General features: G+C 30.2%; 7 protein-coding genes across 8 annotated transcripts in view; 5 read left to right on the forward strand and 2 right to left on the reverse strand.

The window, feature by feature from the left end:
- The first annotated feature begins 134 nt into the window (after positions 1–134).
- Positions 135–6495, forward strand: LOC109608833 (synaptogyrin). The gene is made up of 5 exons (XM_020025384.2): positions 135–302; positions 2275–2512; positions 2655–2794; positions 2852–3026; positions 4867–6495. The coding sequence occupies exons 1-5, from the start codon at positions 201–203 to the stop codon at positions 4896–4898; spliced, it is 687 nt and encodes a 228-aa protein (XP_019880943.1). The 5' UTR covers positions 135–200; the 3' UTR covers positions 4899–6495.
- A 436-nt stretch (positions 6496–6931) lies between these two features.
- LOC109608852 (charged multivesicular body protein 6) lies at positions 6932–7973 on the forward strand. Its single transcript, XM_020025406.2, has 5 exons — positions 6932–7099; positions 7150–7259; positions 7316–7556; positions 7610–7775; positions 7833–7973. Exons 1-5 carry the CDS (start codon positions 7034–7036, stop codon positions 7871–7873), a joined length of 624 nt encoding a protein of 207 aa, XP_019880965.1. The 5' UTR covers positions 6932–7033; the 3' UTR covers positions 7874–7973.
- A 276-nt stretch (positions 7974–8249) lies between these two features.
- On the reverse strand, positions 8250–9343 carry LOC109608841 (thioredoxin domain-containing protein 9-like). The gene is made up of 2 exons (XM_049962095.1): positions 9207–9343; positions 8250–9151 (listed from the first exon to the last, which is right to left on the reverse strand). Exon 2 carries the CDS (start codon positions 9141–9143, stop codon positions 8376–8378), a length of 768 nt encoding a protein of 255 aa, XP_049818052.1. The 5' UTR covers positions 9144–9151; positions 9207–9343; the 3' UTR covers positions 8250–8375.
- Positions 9344–9484: 141 nt separating this feature from the next.
- On the forward strand, positions 9485–10335 carry LOC109608842 (exosome complex component RRP40). The gene has a single exon (XM_020025394.2). It carries the CDS (start codon positions 9623–9625, stop codon positions 10313–10315), a length of 693 nt encoding a protein of 230 aa, XP_019880953.1. The 5' UTR covers positions 9485–9622; the 3' UTR covers positions 10316–10335.
- A 112-nt stretch (positions 10336–10447) lies between these two features.
- On the forward strand, positions 10448–13637 carry LOC109608847 (probable serine hydrolase). Of its 2 annotated transcripts, none has more exons than XM_049962093.1 (3): positions 10448–10864; positions 10935–10997; positions 12669–13637. In XM_049962093.1, the coding sequence occupies exons 1-3, from the start codon at positions 10831–10833 to the stop codon at positions 13511–13513; spliced, it is 942 nt and encodes a 313-aa protein (XP_049818050.1). In that variant the 5' UTR covers positions 10448–10830; the 3' UTR covers positions 13514–13637. The 2 variants fall into 2 exon arrangements, with proteins under 2 accessions (XP_049818050.1, XP_019880960.1); XM_020025401.2 differs by having other exon boundaries at positions 10452–10858.
- A 572-nt stretch (positions 13638–14209) lies between these two features.
- Positions 14210–14710, forward strand: LOC126264376 (uncharacterized). The gene is made up of 3 exons (XM_049962096.1): positions 14210–14304; positions 14360–14465; positions 14563–14710. Exons 1-3 carry the CDS (start codon positions 14225–14227, stop codon positions 14695–14697), a joined length of 321 nt encoding a protein of 106 aa, XP_049818053.1. The 5' UTR covers positions 14210–14224; the 3' UTR covers positions 14698–14710.
- Positions 14711–17873: 3163 nt separating this feature from the next.
- Positions 17874–20439, reverse strand: part of LOC109608881 (roundabout homolog 1-like) — a 146085-nt gene continuing 143519 nt past the window's right edge. Inside the window, exons 6-7 of the mRNA XM_049962083.1 lie at positions 19843–20401; positions 17874–19790 (exon numbers count right to left, since the gene is read on the reverse strand). Of these exons, the coding sequence (XP_049818040.1) occupies positions 19473–19790; positions 19843–20401 (877 nt within the window). The 3' untranslated portion in view covers positions 17874–19472. The remainder of the gene's footprint in view (positions 19791–19842; positions 20402–20439) is intronic.

Here is a 20439-nt window from a genome sequence, read left to right on the forward strand (position 1 = left end):
ATCCCTCTATTATCCATAGAAATTACTTGTTCAAAATCAAAAAAGCCATGACAAATTGCCAAATAGACAGTTAAAATTAATCCCCCAATAGGGAGTAACCGCGGAAAGTTTTGTGTCGCGCAAAAGCTCGCGTCGTTGGTCTTCTGTGTGGTTGCAATCGCCCAGTCGTTGGCAACACTGGATCAGTAGTGTTTCAAAACATGGACGGCCAGGGTGCTTATGGTGGCGGCAAAGCTGGCGGCGCATTCGACCCCCTTGGATTTGTACAACGGCCCCAGGTCATACTGCGAGGGGTCTGCTGGGTAAGCATATTAAAATAGTTTTTTTTAAACGGTGGCCGGTGCGCCTCGTTCAATAATACGATTGTTGTATTCACTTTTTGAATAATCGATTTGACAGTGGCCGTTCTGGTGGGGGTGTGTCATATGTTATTGATTATTTGAATTTTTGAAATGGGTCACTTGAAATTTTACTTCTTTTTGGCATAGCCAAATTGAAATGTTATTGAATTATTTCATATGTAATAACGGCTAGTTGTATATGTTAATGTAAACGGTTCTAATGAATTTTTGTTCGGGCCGCTTCTAAATCAAAATTTCAGGATGACAACAAAGGTTGATAATATCAGGATATTTGTTGTTAGCCTTTAAACATGAATATTGACTAAAAAACCAATATTTAACTAATATTTAAAAGTGTAAATATTTACTTTATTGTAGATTATCGTATAATTAACACTACAAATGTTTAACTTGTTTATACAATACTTTAGTACCTTTTTATTAACGTTTAAATTTATTTTTTAACGGACGCAAAAATATTTTTTATGTCGTATATTTTAAATAGAGCTGCACCAATTCTGAACTATGTTGGTTTTTAATTTAATCCAATTAGATGCAGCCTACAAATACTGGAAAGATTATTATCAAAAAATATTTTAACCATAGAATTAATTCTTATCAAATCATCTATTTGAAATAAATGAATTTTATGCCTAAATTTTACGTATTTAAAATATTCTTATTATAAATAAGGACTACTATTTGTAATCCCATTCAATTTGCTCAGATTAGCATTTAAAATTGTTTAAAAATTATTCCAAACAAACTTCATTTTTTTGGTAAAATTTTAATATTTGATTTGATTTTAATTATTAAAATTATGTAATCTTATTAAATAAATAAACTATGTTCAAAATTAATGACTAGAAATGTGCTTTTTTCTAGTAGTATTTTTATTAATCAATACTAAACATGTCTTAATTTAGTCCTATGTATTTGTCAATTTCTGTTACTAAATTATAAAAAATGTCTTATAAATGTAAAAATGTCCTTATCAAATATGAGTTGAAATTATTATTTGAATAAATGAATTTTAACAAAGTTCGCCAAAAATAAACCACTAACACATTCATTTTATGTATTTGTATTGTAATGCATTGACTTTGCTCGAATTGACATCTTAAATCGTTGGTAAATTAATTGTAATTAGTCTGAATCTGACCTTTGAAACGGAATTATTTAATCTAATTATGCCCCAAATCTATCTAATAGGCAATAAAAGAAACATCATATTACTTTGAAAATTGAAACAAAATGTGAGAAAAACAAATAATTAAAAATATGCTTTGGTTGGGATATATTTCAATTAATTTTCTCTGCTGCTAAATCTTATTAAAATATTATCAATAACCTTTATAACTGAAAAGTTTTGTGGCAATATTATTCGTTAATTAAAATCACACAAACATTTCATATAATTTTACTGTGGTTTTTGTACTTTATTCTATTTATAATAAAACATAAAACAACAATATTAAACATATTGAAGAATTATTCGCATATCCACATTAATATTACGTGTGTTGAATCAGTAAAGTAAATTTAATACAAAACTATCGTTGTATCAACATTTACTTTCTCGTATTTTCGCATTATTTTAATTGCATAAAAGAAAACGTTATAAAAATATATCACATAATAGAAACGTCAAAAGCTAATGATGGAAGAACTAAAGTTGTGTTAACATCTGTTTAGATTTTACAAAAGAAAGTTCGTTCTCATCGCCCACCTATAAGAACGTTATAATTAAATAGAAACGACCTTTAACATTTCCGACGTAATGTTATTTCATTAAACCTTTTTAAATTGTACCCAATTGAATATCACCTATAGAAATACTCAATTTGAAATTGATCAATAATTCGAACCTATTCAACACATTCTGTGTCGAATATTTGAACGACAATTAAAACAATCAATTAAATGATTTCAGCTGTTCTCTATCATTGTATTCGGATGCATATCATCGCAAGGTTGGCTTCTGGATGAAGGCGACAAGAAGGAGAAGTGTCTCTACAACGGAGACTCCAATGCATGCAACTACGGCGTCGGCATAAGTGTGATAGCCTTCCTTGCGAGCATGGCTTTCCTCGCTGGCGAATACCTCTTCGAGCAGATGTCCTCGGTGAAGACCAGGAAACATTACGTTCTGGGAGATCTCGCGTTCTCCGGTAAGATTCAATTTCGTGACCTCAAGTCGCCAGTCAAATACAACGGAATGATGTTTAATCACATGTAATTGTCACGTGGGTTTGAACATGTGTCCTAAATAAGTGCCGGTTTCGAATTCTATATGCTGATATTTTTCCGTAGGAGCCTGGTCGTTTTTGTACTTCGTCGGCTTCTGGTACTTGGCCAACCAGTGGGGCAAGTCAAAGACACCTCCAAATGGCTACGGAGTGAATAACATGCAGGCCGCCATAGCTTTCTCTTTCTTCTCGATCTTCTCATGGGTACACTTCGCAGTTGGAAGTCGTTCAAGAGATAAAACTGATTTGATTTTATTCTAGGCGGGCTGCGCTTTCTTCGCATTTCAACGTTTCAGACAAGGAGCAGGTGCAGCTTTCGCGACGAATTATGAGGCTGATACCAGTATGCCCACATCGTATCCCTCGTATCCCGGCGGCCCCGACTCAGATCAACACTATCAAGAACCACCGTTCTCCGCCGGTCCCAACCAAAGAGGTCAGATTAAAGATTCTTGCAAAAGTATTAGGCACTACTATGCATTTCTACTAGTCGTCATATTTATATAGTAATATCGATAGTATTGAAAACGTTAATTTAGTATTATACACAGTATAACAAACAATTCACTTCGTTATCAAAAATGTTTCCATTGACTTGAACGCAAGCTTGGGCTCGTCAATTTTGGCGTACTGGTTCAAATGTTGTTCCTTTTTGCTGATCCCGTAGAGGCAAGAAGGATGTTTTAGGTACGATATACATCATTTTATATATTTCGGTTTAAAACTTAATGGTAATAACTCTCTTCTTTAAATTATTAGTTTTATAACCATAACCAAGTTATTCAAATTAAATTAAAGCAATTAATTGCCAGAATCATATGATTTTCCACAATTCTAACGAATTTAGAATTTTATGGTTGTCATAAAAGTAATATATTTTTGCCACCTTCAAGGGGGTGGGACAATACATCTTAAATTTCATATATAAACTTTTTATATAACTTTTACAGTAAACCTAATGAAGTGAACAATTTAATACATTTTCAGTTTATTCTTTATAACGGAAAAAGTTGCTTATCTAAAATTTGATTTAATAGGGAGAAAACCCATTAAAAATACAAGAAGTTGCGTTTAGATAGTTTTAAACTGAACAGTTCAAAAATACATTTAAAGAATTAAAGTGGTTCTTTTTAGTCACACTCTGTGTATATCAGATAATATATATCTTCAAACAAAATTATTATATTAATAAAATTTGTAAAAAATATCGATATTGGTGCCGATCTGTAGACCAAAAAATATATTTTCATACATTTTTATAGTAATAATGGAAAAACAGTTTTATAATAAATAACAATTAAAATGTATTATGATCAGTATGTCGCAAATAATTCAAAACTATCGATATTATCAACCAATTATTATTCAACTACTAATTTATTCTGTACCAATTTGGATTCCTAGAATGAAAATGATTTATTTGCACAAATAACGTACATATGATACTTTGTAAGTAATACAAGTGGTAGTTGGTTTCCAAGAAATTATTTTTAACTTATAAAACTTGGAATTATTAGTGAACGTACTGAATTGAAATACATGCAGAATGATTTTTTAATATAATATTTTAAGAGGATTAAATTTCAATAAAACGCAAGTCACAAGATCAAATAGTCAAAAATAAAATAATAGAGTAAAAACAAAAAAGCTGCTGGGAATTAATACGCAAATCAGTAAGTTGTACGAAAAAATCCTCTTCGAGTGTTCGAGTGAAATAAGTATTAAAATTTATAGATGGATCTATTGAAGTTTGTTCACATTATATTTAGAGCATCTAAAAATAATGAGTCCATGATATTCAAATTTACACACGGTTAATATCTAAGCCAGCATGGTTGTATGTAGTGTTGGAAAAATGTTTTTTTCCAAGGTGGCATTGTTAAAAAATATGTGGAAATCCTTAAAACAACTTTGGAACTATTCATTTATGGTGATACCTGGAATATGTCCGAAAAAGACGATGCGTTATGCCATAAAACAATACTGTCAATGTAGTGGATACAAGGACATGAATTTGAAAAACTCAAGTAGCATCCGCACGCGCCTGATCTCTATCCGATTGCATGCTCCTGGGGTATTTTAAAGAAAAAAGTATTACATCAAAATCAGAAATGGAACCGACTAAATAATATCGAATACCTGATATGGCCTTTAAAAGATCAAATATAAAAATATTTTTAAGGTACAATGCATTGTAATTTTTATAGGGTGCCTAATACATTTGTACAATGTTCTGTGTTAGTTATGAATGTTATAAAATAAATTATGTGTTTCAGGTCCTACCGATTTCCAGGCGCCAGCCTACTAAAAACGATGAAAAATAGGCATGAAAACAACGTTCTAAATATTGAAGTAAATTTAGTGCAATCTCTGCCTACAACCAAAGAAACAGGAAGATTTTCAGTATGTGAACAACAACACGTACTTTCTGTAATTTGTACTTAGATTTTATTAATTATATTATAAAATAGTATTATAATCAACAACAAAATCAAGGCGATTAAGTTGTCATATCATTATCATACATATATTTATTTCGTTTCGTTCCGCCTTTTGTGCCATTTTCATTGCATGAATGTTAACAAGTATGTGCATGCACATACAGAAAATGTTCACAAGCCATTGTTTTACCAAAAAAATATCGAGTGTTACATAACTATAAATAATGTTCAGTGTACAGATATATATATAAAATCATATATTAATGCTTGTAGATAAAAGTATTTGGGTTCGCCAAAGTGAAGCCTGTATTAGAATCGTGCAATAAAATGATTGTTTTTAGCTTTAGGCAAGATTTTGAAATTAGTTTGTTTTGTTGGTTTTCTATATACGACACTGGCAGCAAATAATGAGGTGAGACCTCAATAACGGAATGTTTTAAGTGCCATAAATTGTCAACACGACAGCAAGTCTTTTGTCTCACCTTTCACCGAGTTTGTTTCTGAATCAGGCACAATAGATGTTAATGCTCATTCCCTCGATTGTATTATGGAACAACGCCTCCCGTGGAAAATGCAGCGTGACAATAAGTTAAATGGAATTTTCTTGGAATGGTGGACATGGTGGGATATGCAAGAAATATTTAGGGAATATATTCTTAGCCTTAGCAATATATGTCTTTTCTAGTAATGAAAAATTGTCCTTGACGTAATTACACTGCCTACATCCTTTTTCAAGTTTTTAATTGTCTGTGTAAAAATATTTTAAAGTCAAACTTCCTTTTATTTCTTGTATTCCTATTATATAACCACCATAATAATTGTCATTTGATTTTTATTTGCAAATTTTGTTCAAATTCGTTTAGATTTTTTTTAACTCTTTCGCTGCTTTACTAAAAAATACATTGTATAGATGGATGTTGCATAGTCATGTTGTTCCTTGTCTGTAAAACACTACTATAAAATAGTTTTCTAGCTATTTTATTAGCAATAATATTGTAGATATTTTAACAGACACAACTTGTTTAGGTCCAACAAAAACAAGATAAAATAAGATTTTGAAGGAGTTGAATCAATTTTAACAGAACTTATCATTAATCTGTATTAAGGCTGAAATATGATTTAACTCTGCCAAAATGACTGAAAAATGAATCTACTATTTCCACTGTCATTCTCATGTTTCTGGAATAATATTTTTATAAGAATCTCATATAATGCACATGTGTCTTGTAATTGCTGGAACCGGATCATATTGTGCTCTGATTACGTATTATTTTCTTGAAGTATTATGTAGAGACCACGAATGTCTGTTATCTAGTTCTGAAGATTGGACATTTCAGTTATTGACTTATTTTTATAACAAATATATCAGATGTGATTTATTTTATTGTATTTAGGTGTATAAAAATTATTATTACATAATTCAATGTAAAGTAATGAGTTACCAATAAATGTTAAAATTTATAATGTTTTGTATTTTTTATTACCAATACATAATGATTATAATATTTTTGAATTGTTTTTTATAAGTAATATTGATAAATATTTGGGTGCAAAGTGTGGGATATTTTTAACCAATAATTACAATATCAAGTATGATATTATCTCTATCCAAAGACAACAAGCCAAAAGTTTAAATTTTTAATAATACCTATATTCTTAAAAGGCCCTGACCCTTTTGAGAATTTGGAATATTCCTTTGAAATTTGCAGAATGTTATAATTGAAATAAAATACATCGAATGGTGACAACCACAATATTTTTTGTAATTCTCTTTGTCATATATTTGAGAAAAGATGACCGGTCAATACTTCTCTTGAGTATAATAAATAATAAATAAATATATTAAAATTTGTCGATCGGGCAATGCTGGTGCCATCTAGAATAGAAATATCATCTCACATTTGACAGAAGGTTTATGTCAACAGAGTAGTTATTAGATTAATCAGTCCTGAGGTTTAGACACTAAAATTAAATTAAAGGATTGTTGCAAGAATTAAAGAATATGGGCATCATTTTTGGAAAGAAAAAGGCTTCAACTAGGATAACACAACAAGACAAAGCAGTGTTGGTAGGATTTTCACAAAGTTTGGTTATGTTTATTTTAAATTCTAATTTCAGCAACTCAAACAACAAAGAGACAAGTTGAAACAATATCAAAAACGTATTGAACAAAACTTGGAAAAAGATAGACTACTAGCCAAAACACTATTAAATAAAGGCCAAAGAGAGTAAGTTAAATATATGAAAAACATTCAAACAATATGCAACATATTCAATTTTCTAGTCGCGCAAAACTATTATTAAGAAAGAAAAGATTCCAAGAACAACTTCTAACAAAGACAGATGGGCAACTGACCAATTTGGAACAGTTGACACATGATATAGAATTTGCTCAAGTTGAATTGCAAGTTATAGAAGGTTTGAAAGTAGGTAATGAAGCCCTTAAAAAAGTCAATGATGCACTCAACATTGAAGACATTGAAAAAATATTGGATGAAACAAGAGAGGGAATTGAAAAACAAGAGGTTTGATTTGAATTTTTTCTAACACTGGATGTTTTTATTGTTAAATATTTTAGGAAATAAATGCCATGTTAAGTGGAACTTTGACTGATGAAGATGAACAGGCTGTGGAAGAGGAATTAGCTGAAATTCTAAGCAAACAAATGCCAGAAGTTCCTGAAACTAAACTAGAAACTGAAGAAGTTGAGGAAGGTGAAAAAGAAAAGGAATCACCCAAAAAAGGTAGCTTATCTCGTAACTTTCTGAGGAAGTAAATTATAATACCATTTTTATTTCTAGAAAAAGCCAAAGTTAAGGAAGCTGTTGCACTTGAGGCATAACTAATATATTTTGGATGCAAATGTACTATAAAAAACTACATGGTTTTATACTATATATTTATATAATTTTGTGATAAGTAATAAATTTTTACAAATTTTAGTTTTATATATTTCTAACAAATGGCCTCAACTCACATTGGAGGATTATATCTTTGACTTCATAAAGTATTTGTACTTTTATTAATGTAATACAATATCAATCAATTTAAAATTACAGTTATAAAAAAAGTTTGTATTAAATGTATTTTTACAGCTTTTAATTTTGTATTTTTTACATCTACCATATTTGTGTTAAATTTCTCTTTATTTTGTGAACACAAATCACGTATTTTTAGAATTAAAAAAATTATGTAGGTTATTACAATAAAACAATATAAAAGTGAATAAAATATATTAAATGTAAATAAAGTATTTTGAAAGTGAATCAAAATAGTATTGAGGATAGATATTAATAAAAAAATTGTTAAAGCTCAGAAACATGTTAAAAATACTGTAGTATAATTTAATCATCCAGTCCTAATTCAGCAGCTTCTTCCTCTGTAAGTTCTGTAGACAAATGTTCACTTTTGATCTTAAATCCTTGTTCAGATTTCAAATTGTCTCTAGCAATTGCTTCTTCTTCAATGTCAAGATCATAATCATCTCTGTTGTAGTAGCCATCTCTGATTTTCCTGCCACCACTAGTTGATTTTGTTGATTTCTTCTGTTGCTGATCAGGTGGTGTGGAAAGGTCACCCTCATAATTAATCACATTATTCTGGGCAATTCTCCATTCCATCACATCAGTTGTGAAATCATCTCTGTTACCCAACTGTGTAAATCCAACTATTTTATCAATCATAACACTATTTTGAATTAAAACTATGGAGGGAATGGTTTTGATTCTCAGTTTTTCTGCCAAAAATGGACATTTCTCTGCATTCAGTTTTGTGAACAGGGTTTCAATATGTTTTGGGGCCAAGATTTTTAAGTGTTTATCAACAATCTCACATCTTGGTGAACTACCAGTAAAAAAATGTATTACTACATTATCAGACTTCTTTATGATATCAAAAAACATTTTCTCTTCAGCCAATTCTTCATATTTCCCATGTCCGTTTGATAACCACTCACGTTTTTTGTCCTCGAGTTTCTTGAGCTCTTCCATTCGAGCCTTCCTAATTTGTTCCAAGTCGTTGACATCCAAATTGTCGATTTGTTCAATAGCAGTATCTATTTGTTTTTCGAGCAAATTTGTCACCTGCAGCACTTGGTTCTCTAATGCAGCCATTTTATTGTCTGTAACATAAATTTTGCATTAGAAAGATTATTTACCTATTAAGGAAACAATTACAAATTGATTTGGATGGTATAAATGGGTAAAATCAGCAAAATTTTCGATAAATTAACCCGGGTGTTTACAACTTTGACATTCGAATGTTAAAGAGTTTATAACCTCCCACCTATAGACTACATATGCATAGAAAACTTTTCAAGAAACTTTTATGAGTGCCAACAGAATTCATTTGTTAAAGATATTTTATCATTAGGATATTTCATAACAAATTAAAACATAAATTAGAGACAAAGTATTAATAAGTATTCCTCGAGTATTTTTACGTGTTACTTTTATAAACTTTATTTAAAATATTACATGGAATATAAATACTATAGTTATATAAAGAATACCAACAGAAACTAGTCACCAAATCAAAGAGATGTCTGTGGAATAAACATGGCACATGAAAATTAAAGGTTAAGTTAAACAAAATGACAATAACAATGGGCGAATTTTACGTGCCCGGCGAAATAATCACCGACATAAAATCAGCAAAAGGGATCACAATAATTGGACCAGGTTTGCGTAGAAACGGTGAACGGCCGAACACTTTGTGTGTTACACAGTCTGGGAATTTGTGCTTTAAGACACCAAACGTATACTGGATTGAGGGCCACAGGCACAGATATATACCAAAAAAAGGAGACTTGGTTGTAGGAATAGTAACGAAAAAATCAGGCGATGCGCTCAAAGTAGACATTGGAAGTGCTGAGTTCGCTTCATTGTCCATATTGGCTTTCGAAGGAGCCACCAAGAAGCAAAAGCCAGATGTACAAGTTGGAGATGTGGTGTATGCTAAATTGTTAAACGCACACAGAGAAATGGAGCCTGAATTGATATGTATTGATTCATATTCTAAGGCCGGAAGGCTAGGAGTACTTTCAGCAGATGGGTTCTTATTAAATATTAGTCCACATGAGGCTGTTCAATTGTTGAACATAGACAACCCCATTTTGAGGACATTGGGAAGAAAGTTAGTGTATGAAATTGCTGTTGGTGTCAATGGAAAGGTGTGGATCAATGCCAGAAAAATAAAGGATGTATTTAATATAATTAAGGGAATAGAATTAGCTAGGAATCAAAGTATCAAGCAGATTGAACGTTCATGTAATAAAATCAAATAAATGATATTATTTAAAATACATGTAAATGTTGTTTTATTTATTCCTCGGTTGTACCTATAAAATTTATTAACAACAAAATATATTTGCACAATTTTACGAAACCATTAATTTTTGTATTGCAAAAATACATAAACAAATAAAAGAGTACAGTCGTGAAGTTACACCAAATAAAACGTCGATTTCCTAAAATAGTGAGTGTTGTGCACGTGTAAAAGTGTGATAATCACGATTGAGCAATTCAAATAAACGAAGCGGCGCGGAAACGCGTACCGTTTTATGTAATTTCGCCGTCCTTGTAATGACATGGCAAAAATTTTCGGACCTTGCCCCTTACTGTAAAGGTATCGTGAGAGGTGAGCAGTGCTTTCGGGCTTCCTGAACAAAATAACTGCAAAAACGCGATCTGTGCGTTACAGCGATGCCAGTGAGTTATTGAATTCGATCGTGTAATCAGCTATTAACAAATTGCAATTGGAACGTTCATTTGGTGGTGACAACTTTGGAAATTGGTCGAAATGGCTGCAGTTACAAACGGAATTAAAGGTGAGAGTAATTTTTGAAATGAAATGTTAGATTTGTGACTTGATTTTAACCTAACTTTTGTGTACATATTCTGCAGACAAAGATGTTTACGAAGTATATGAGGAAATTACTATTCCTGTACCTTGGGGACACATAAGTGGTAAGTGTTCTAACTTAAAGTTAGCACATTTGTAATTTTATAAATAGCAATTTGGCAATTTAATTAACATTATTGATTATTGATGGTGTAATACATTGCTTAGTTGTATACACCATTAATTTTCTGTGCAATTCTTACAAGACACATAATTTCACATTAAAATTAATATATATATATATATATATATATATATATATATATATATATAATAATTTTATTTATATATTTATTTATTTATATTTATATTTTATATATATATATATATATATATATATATATATATATATATATATATATATATATATATATATAGAAAATAAAACGTATTAAGTATTTTTAATTTATTTGATTTAAATTTTTAATTAATATGAAACAAAATATTCACTGTTAATTTAATACCCTCATAAAAATTGTGTTTTTATGCCATTTTAACAAATTTTATAAAACTGAAACCTACAGGTTAATTTTTTAGACTTGAAAATTGAAGAATTATAATAGTAATGTTTTTATAGCAAGTCTAACTACACCACTAATATTCCAATATTCTTAGAAAATAAGATAATTTGTGACAATTTCTGAGAGTTTATTTTATAGACTACTTAATTAAAAAAATAAATTCCTAAAAAGAATACGATTTTTCTTCAGAATTATGAATATATATAATTTTTTATTGAAACCTGGTATATACCCATTGAGGGAATTTCAATATTTTGTCAAATTATTTTTGACTTCTTTCGAATTCTATAAAAATAATTGATATGAAAATTGATTGCAAACATAAAATTCATAATTATTAACTATTACATATTGTAACTTTTGGTTTTGATTAAACATACAGATAAAAGTCATATTTTATATGATTTTATTTATGTTACAATTTTTCTTGAAATTCAAATCAATTCAATTCAAAGTGTCGTTTCTACCCTGTTTGTCCGTTGTATATTTTCTTAAAACCCATGCTTGGAATATTTACAATTCCATTACGCTATTAAAATGGTAGTTTTAATATTGTTTTAATAAAAATTACGGAATTAACTTTTTATTTTATTGAATAATATTCCTATTTGGAATAATCAATTCTACGTAAAAAATAACAGACGGTTTTTTTATCAGATTAATGATATGATATATTTATTAAATATTTGTTTACTTTCTTACTTATCTTTTCTGTTTACATGTTATAACCAAAAATTAAATACAAAATTCTATAAATAAAGAGAGTGAAAACACTTTGTATATTTTCCAGGATATTCGAAATTGGGATAATTCAGAAAAAAATCATCCAATTAGTTATACGTGAAAATGTGGACAAAAAATTGAAAAAACATCGATTTAGTCAAAATCAAGAAATTTTTCAAACCGCCCGATTTGGCCTAAGATATTGTATCACAATTAAATACAACTAAAATATGTTAAATTGTGGAAAGTTTACTACACAATAATTATGTATGTTTTACCGTTCATTATTGCACCCATAATAGGTTTAAACGATGCTTACGATAAATTTCTGTAAACATAACGAAGGTCTTAGTTTCTTATGGCCAATTAAACTATTTGTGTCAGTTTACTTTATAACGAGCAGTTTCCCTTAAACCTGAATATTATAAATAATAATTATAAATGTAAACATAATGTATGCAACAATTTAAAATAACTTAATTGTATTTTCAGGAAAATGGTGGGGTCCCAAAAACACGCAACCAATAATCGCAATACACGGTTGGCAAGACAATTCAGGCACCTTCGATAGTCTCGCCCCTTTACTGAAAGAAAAAGGTCTGTCTTTACTGTGCATAGACCTCCCAGGACATGGTTTGTCCTCTCACTTACCTGACGGTCAGTTTTACTACATATTCTGGGATGGAGTTCATTTTCTGAGACGCGTGGTCAAATATTACAAGTGGACGGAGCCTATAACCGTCATAGGACATTCCTTGGGTGGTGCCATCGCATTCCTGTATGCTGCGGCATATCCCGATCAAATCAAGAAGTACGTCAGTATTGATATCGCCAGTCCGAGTGTCAGGACACCAGAAAAAATGGTGTCTGCAATCGGTGCAGCTGTCGATAAATTTCTGTATTACGAAACCCTACCGGAGGAGAAACATCCTTGTTACACGAAAGAGGAGATGCTGGACATCTTGGTAGATGCGCACAATGGATCCGTGACTAGACAGGGTTGCGAATATTTATTGAAAAGGGCCGTTAAGCCTGCAAAACATAAAGAAGGTTATTATGTTTTCACCAGAGATACGAGATTGAAGGTTTCCAGTCTCGGATTTCTTTGCATGGAGCAAGTTTTGCATTTGGCGCGACAAATAAAATGCGAAGTTTTGAATATTCGGGGAAACCCCGGCATGAAATTTGACATTCCCGAAAATTATAATATAGTTTTGGATGAAATTGAAAAATCGGCGAAAAAACTGGAAAGACACGTTGTCGATGGTACACATCATCTACATCTAAATGATGGTGCTTGTGTTGCCGATATAATACACAAGTTTATAATATCCTAGAAAATTTATAGATACATATTATATTGATGTAACAAGTCGGTGACTTCACAGGACTAGGCTGTTTTAAATTATTTATTTTTTAATTTATATTATTTTAAATAAAGTATACAAAATATATATTAAATGTATGTTTTTTTTCAAACTCTTGAACAAATACCTAAATGTTACGACACACTTATTATTAAACAAATTGTATTGTATTTAATCAGATTATATTATCAATTTGGATTTACTTTATATTATATTATATATGCTGGTGGAATTTTATACCATAGGTGAGGATCATATATTACCCTGTATGTTTTAAAATAATATGCTGCAACCCGTATTACTATACTATTCTAGTATATTAAACATACAAATATGAATTTTATATATTAAAATAATGTAAATAGGTAGTGAACATTTTCAGAAATAAGTATTTTAACACTCTTATCACATGTTCATAACTTATGAATCGTAAACCTCGCCGTGTGTAATCAATATTTTTGTGTTATCGTTACTTAGTGAATATATTATTCAGGTAGACTACAGTTATTTGTGTTACACAAGCATACAATTTAAGTTTTTATATAAAGAAATAAAATAATTATATGTACTATAAATAATAATAAAATATTTAAAAATTTGTTGTATTTCTGTTGCCATTTTACCTTTTATTGCTATGGTAACATAATTTTAAGTTAATACAAACAAACATCTCATACAATAATGCCTATTGCTGAAGTAGAACAATTACTTAAAAAATATGAACAAGATGAAGAAAAAATTGAAAGTATTATAAAAGAGAAGTACGTAACATTTACAGAATGAGTGAGTAAAATTATTAAATAAAAATAATTTTAGAAATTTTAACAAAATTGATGATGAAAAAAAATCAAAACAAACAATTGTAATAAAAGACTTTTTAACAATAAAAGAAGTTGCTGAACGTAATTTACAACTGATGAAAGTAAGTAAGAAAATGAAATTAACAAATATGAAAAGAAGGAAAGCTTTATTTGTTAGTCCTTTGTTACAATTGAAATATTTTGACTTCGTTATTTTAGGATTTAGAAACAGCGAAAGGAAGTCTTAGATCCAAGGCAATCTTTAGTCCCAGCGAAATTGAGTGGGAGAAAATTTGCAAGCAGTATAAACAGGAACTTTCTTTACCTATAACAATCTGGAGATGTAATAATTAAATAGTTTAATAAATTTTGTATGGTTTTTATTATACAAATTATTTGAATTTGATGTTTTTTCCTAATTGATCAATATAATTTTAATCTTTAAAAAACTGCCTACTTTTCTTTCAATAGACAAGATTATAGCAACTGTTTACTTTATGTTCTTTCTTTACTCTTTGTGAATTTAAACCGATTATTTCCTAGCGATCCTTTGTTTATTATAATTATTTGAAACTATAAGAACAAATTATAATTTAGTGTTATCAAGACCGAGAGAAACAAGAAGATATGGCTAAGAATTTATGGTTAAATAAGTAAATCGTTTCCAGTTTTATTAAAAAAATTAGAGAAATTGGCGAAGTGGTACGTACGAAAAAATTGTCTGAGAAGAAATCGAGAAAATCGATAACTGGATAGTTCAAATGTCAAAATACACTCCAATCTTAACATCAACTTCATAATTAAAACCAATCTGGAAAAAAATGGGTCTTGCTGAAATTAGTTTAAGAAAATAGTTAATGAATCAGGATTCATTTGATCTCAGACCTACTAGAAATCTGCTGAAAAGTCTAAAGTCCAAGTCCAATTTTGATTTGCTTAGGATCACATTCACTAGACTGCATGATTAATTTTTTGTGATGAGTCTAAATTTAATTTTTAAAAAAATTATGATTCTAATTATGTTAAATATCCTACAGGGCAAGAAGCCATCCCAAACACAAATCCAAAATTGTGACGGACTGGTTAAAGAAACATGGGAGGTTTACAACCAAATTCGACATAAATATTTTACAAATTTAAATGAACCCTTCAAAACAATTCAAAAAGCTTGGACGATATAGACTTGTATATTCGGAAAATGGTCGAGTCTATGCCACGAAGATGGGTTAACATTATAGAACAAAAAGAATGTCACACAAATGGTTAATGTTAAGTAGCGTATATTTAATCACAATTCAAAATTAAAGTTACCATAAAGTCCAGCTCAACTCAGAAAAATAAGTAATATTTTATAAGATAAGAATATAGTAGTTTTTATAATACAAAATCAAACAACAATAGGAAAATAATATTATTTTTATAGTTTACAATGTAAACTTTACATTAAATAAAAGACTTAGGGCTAAAATATTAAGCATTTTAAAAAGTTGCTGTAATAACGACCAGTAGTAGACTTGCTATATAAGTAGTACCTTTATTATAGTGCTAAAATATAGTTAGTAATTTACAAAAATATTAATCAGTCGACACGTAAGTGTTACTTTTTGTGGGTATGCATTGATAAGTTCCTTAAAAAATTTTAAAGATAGTTAAAAACAGTGACGTGGTTGACTTAATATTTTTGTTCAATTTTAATAAACAACACATTTGAAGGTTGCATCGTCAATTAAAATATACTCATTTAATGTATCGATAAATTTGGAAAAAATACGGAACTTTATCAGTAATATATGGACATGACTTGTATTAAGATGCTAATAAAGTTGAATAATAGTAGTTGAAATCAATTTGCTTTAGGAATATTCTTCGGTACCATAAAGACATGAAATGGTATTCGTATATGAGAGCGCGCTCATGTTTATGACTCTAGAATCAATTGCCATTGAAATTTAATATCCTAGTAAGATTATACTGGAATAAATGCAGTCGTAAATGAAAAACAAACTAATTCAAATATGTTATATTTCATGAAAAACAATTAAAATTGTGAATGTCAATCTGGGTGCCACCAAAGCGTCATACGGTTTTCCACACACGTGGACGCTACTGCACAATATTTCCATATTTTTAGTATACATTTGCATTTTATCGCATAGGATATTGATATAAAATTATCAATGTGGCGTACAGGTATGCTCCACATACGCTTTTCCAGTACTAGACACCTTATCTTTTTTCCTTTTCCATTCCAATGAAGAAAAAGATGGCGCCTTACCGATAATATCTGGAAGTGTTATGGACTGGATGTAGTTGCTTTACGTGTCATTTTCCCTTCGAGCTTCGCACGGTGCACTTCTAGGCACACCAGGTAAGTCACCAATTATTCATATTAGATTTTAAGTCTTTGTTACTGACTGACTGATTTAATTAATTGAATGTGGTTTGACGATTTGGTCCTTATTGAAATGTTTTCCCAAGAATTGTCTGACGAAATTGATAAATTTTATATTTTGATTAATTTTATATATGTAGCTTTCTTCTACTTTTGCTTCTGCTGGCTTCTTTATGTTCGTTCTGCAAACGCATTATATTTTTAATAGAAACAATGAGTTATAAATCATTATTGGTTGAAGATATTAAGTAAAACTGAATGGAATTAATATTTGCTTCCAGATTACACAACGTTGTTCTTTCCCTGACTACAAATTATTACATATAGTTAAACTAAAATTTAGTTTTTTTAAAAAAATATTTTACTTTGTGATCATAACTATGCAGAATATTGTATTTTAATGTTTTGATAACACTGTTGTCTATTTCTAAAGCCCATTTGCATGTTATCTGACTTTCCTGAACATAAAAATATTCTTTATCATCTAATTAGTTCGACCGTATCGACAATTGAAATTTAAATAAGTTCTGTTCTAGAATACCGTGTCACGTATAGTAAATTTGTTATTATTATGGTTTTTTAAAAATAAAAACTAGTGATAGGCGACTGGACTACAAAAATCGTTTATTACTTTTAGGATTCTTAAAAGTACTTGGTACACTCGAGTACTTCTATTAGTGGTATTCAAATAACTCTTTAACTTAATTCAGATTCAGATCTTAATACATGTACTCGAGAGCGACGCGTATCATAATATCCAAGGACTCTAATGATTGTTTTGAACTCAATATACCCGACTAAATCACGGTCGAGATTCGGATGCGGCGTGCATTCGAATACCAGTCAACTCGCATCATATGCGCTGCGTTTGAATTGCTTGGTACTCGGTACTCATATTCGATTCTTAAAAGTACTCGAGTAGAGAGAACTCAATTCTTAGAAGTACTGGATTGTGCCCATAAGGGCGCATCAACAATAGAATTTATTAAAGATTTTTCACTTGTAACGTTTTTGCTGACTCGATCCATGCGGATAGATTGTTTATATAACTAATTTGTTCGTGTGGCTCGAGTTAGAAGTGACGTTATACAACTTTTTATCCTTTCTTTTATATTTATAATAAAAAGCGGCATTTCCATTAAAAATTTATTGTTAAATACTGTACATACACTGTTTAACATACTTAATGGCACATTGTTTTATAAAAAATATGAGCACATCATTTGCCACATAAAAAATGATAAATAAGGAAGACTTTTAAAATAAAAAACAATAAAGTTTACATTATATATACCTAATTATTTATATAGTACAATATTTTACAAAATTAAAAGAACGATCATAAATCAAATGGGCTCATGAATGTTTTCTTTAATATCGTTTACGAATGCCTAGTTTAATGAGTCTGTCTTAAGTATTATGATTGAATTATTTATTTATTACTTAGTTTAGTCGTGACATATCAAGATCTACACCAAACAGATTTTCTAAGGAATCACAAAGTAAATGCTTGATATGCCAAAAAGTTTATACAAAAGTATTATAAATTAACAACATTGATATATCATGATTCGTTCATTGATGCAAGATTCTTTATAAAAATTTTATATTTTAGCGTTTAGCTAATACGACGCTAAGTTTATAATTATTGACATTTTCGTTTCATTTATAGATTAAACGCTAAACCCTAAAATACTTTATTTAAATAAAGAATCTACTGTTTCCTTGCTAATGTACAAATTTCAAAAAATTTATACCATGACTTTTTTACAGAATATTCGAGTGTTGCACATTAGATGGGAAAGTTTTATCATTAATTATATGATATACTACGACGAATATTGTTTTCAAACAGTATTTGCATTAAAATTAAATAAGTACAAATCTAGGTTCTACTTTTTACAGTCATATTTTTATACATATTTTATTGATATGTGTTTTATACAAATGCTTTAAGTAGTTACAGATACCAAAAATACCAGAAATAGACGTTACGTGCGCCTATTTTTCAGAATATTTTCAGACGAACGGCAGATTCACAAATAGTTTATACAATACCTCTTAATTTAAAGATTAAACCTACATTAGCATTTAAAATGGACGATTTACACTATATAGACCTTTTAATCCACATTTTTAGAAATTAAATTCAGCCACTAATTATGTATATATCCAATCAATGTTTTTAATGAGTGACTTAAACGTAAACTATGACTAGAAATCACATTTTTGTAAAGAAATTAGGTAAAAGCTTCAGTGTGACGGTTTAATAGTGAGAATCCTAAAATATATCGAGTCAAATAATTATTCAGTCTTACTAGAGCTCTAATAATATAGTAAATGATTTGCGGCAAAATTAGGCGATCGTATTGGCATACAACAATGTAACGTATTCGACAATAGTTATGCTTATAAATTACACTGAAACTAATTATTTAACAGTTTTTCCATAGTACTATAATGTAGCAGAAAAACTATCAACACGATATCACTAACAAATAATTAATAATAAACAATTTATACAGAGTTAACTTTTGTTTTTATCACTTTTTAGGCATAGAAACAAAAACTAGGTAATTTATCAATGGATTACTTAGCTAGGCAAAATTTCATTCCACGTACACGCTTATATAATTCTCAAGTTCCCGTATATACACTCTTTATCCATGTCAAATCCACCCAGTTTTAGGCCGCCTTACTTCTCAGATATTTAGGCCTCTTAGAATCTAATTTGCATTCACAAGGGGTTCCCCGGTTCACTTCTAGTCGAAGCGTAGTGCTTGTTGTGGGGTTGCGGCGTAAAACTGGACATAGATGGCGCTCCATTCCTCCACGACATACCGGGTGGACCCACACGTGCGTAAACCGGTTGATTTGGAGAAACTAAGTCTGGTGGATTTTCTTGTGAGTTCTTTCGGACTTTTTTGTTCTTCCGTAGGGTTTCATTAGGGGCCGAATAAGAGTCAGAGTAAACTTTTCGATTGTAGTAACCTCCGTTGTATGAGGGATAGGGCGATTCATCGGACGAGTCGTTAGAATGCGAGGAACTCCAATTCTGAAAATGCTTGTAATATATCTTGTCTTAATTTTATTAATAAAAGACTTACCATTGAATTTCCGAATTTTCTGCCGCCAGTAACGAGGGTCGTTGTAGCGTACGGAGCCGGAGAACAAGCTCCGCTGTTATTGTCCTGTTGGATTAGAGTCGAATCAACTTCTGCGTATTCAGCGTTTTGGGAGTTCCTCATGGCGTAGCTCTTATCTGAAGAGTACTCCAAATCGTTAGGCCGACTGTACTCATTAGGATGCATCGGATTATTGTGCAAGTTAACGCTGTTATGGTTCATGCTGTTGGACTGTGGACTAGCGTTTATGTAGTCTCTGTATTCATGAGGATTCAACTTGGAATACTCGGGCAAGGTGCTGGCGTACTCGGGAAGCGCGTCTTTGTCCAACCATAATGGGGCTTCGTGTTTAGAAGCTAGTGGGGTTGACAATACACGGCCGTTTGATCTACTTGGGGTCATTGTTTTCTTTGACAACATTTGTCTTCTTCGAACGAATAGCATAGCACCAAATAATATTACCATGACAGATACCATACTGATTAATAGTGCCATAAACCAAGTCTCTGTTATAAAGTCACCTGATTGAGCATCTACAGGTCTAAAAAACAAACCGTACATGTAAATAATATACTTTAT

The sequence above is a fragment of the Aethina tumida genome, chromosome 1, assembly GCF_024364675.1.
Source record: "Aethina tumida isolate Nest 87 chromosome 1, icAetTumi1.1, whole genome shotgun sequence".
NCBI classification, from domain to species: Eukaryota; Metazoa; Arthropoda; class Insecta; order Coleoptera; family Nitidulidae; genus Aethina; species Aethina tumida.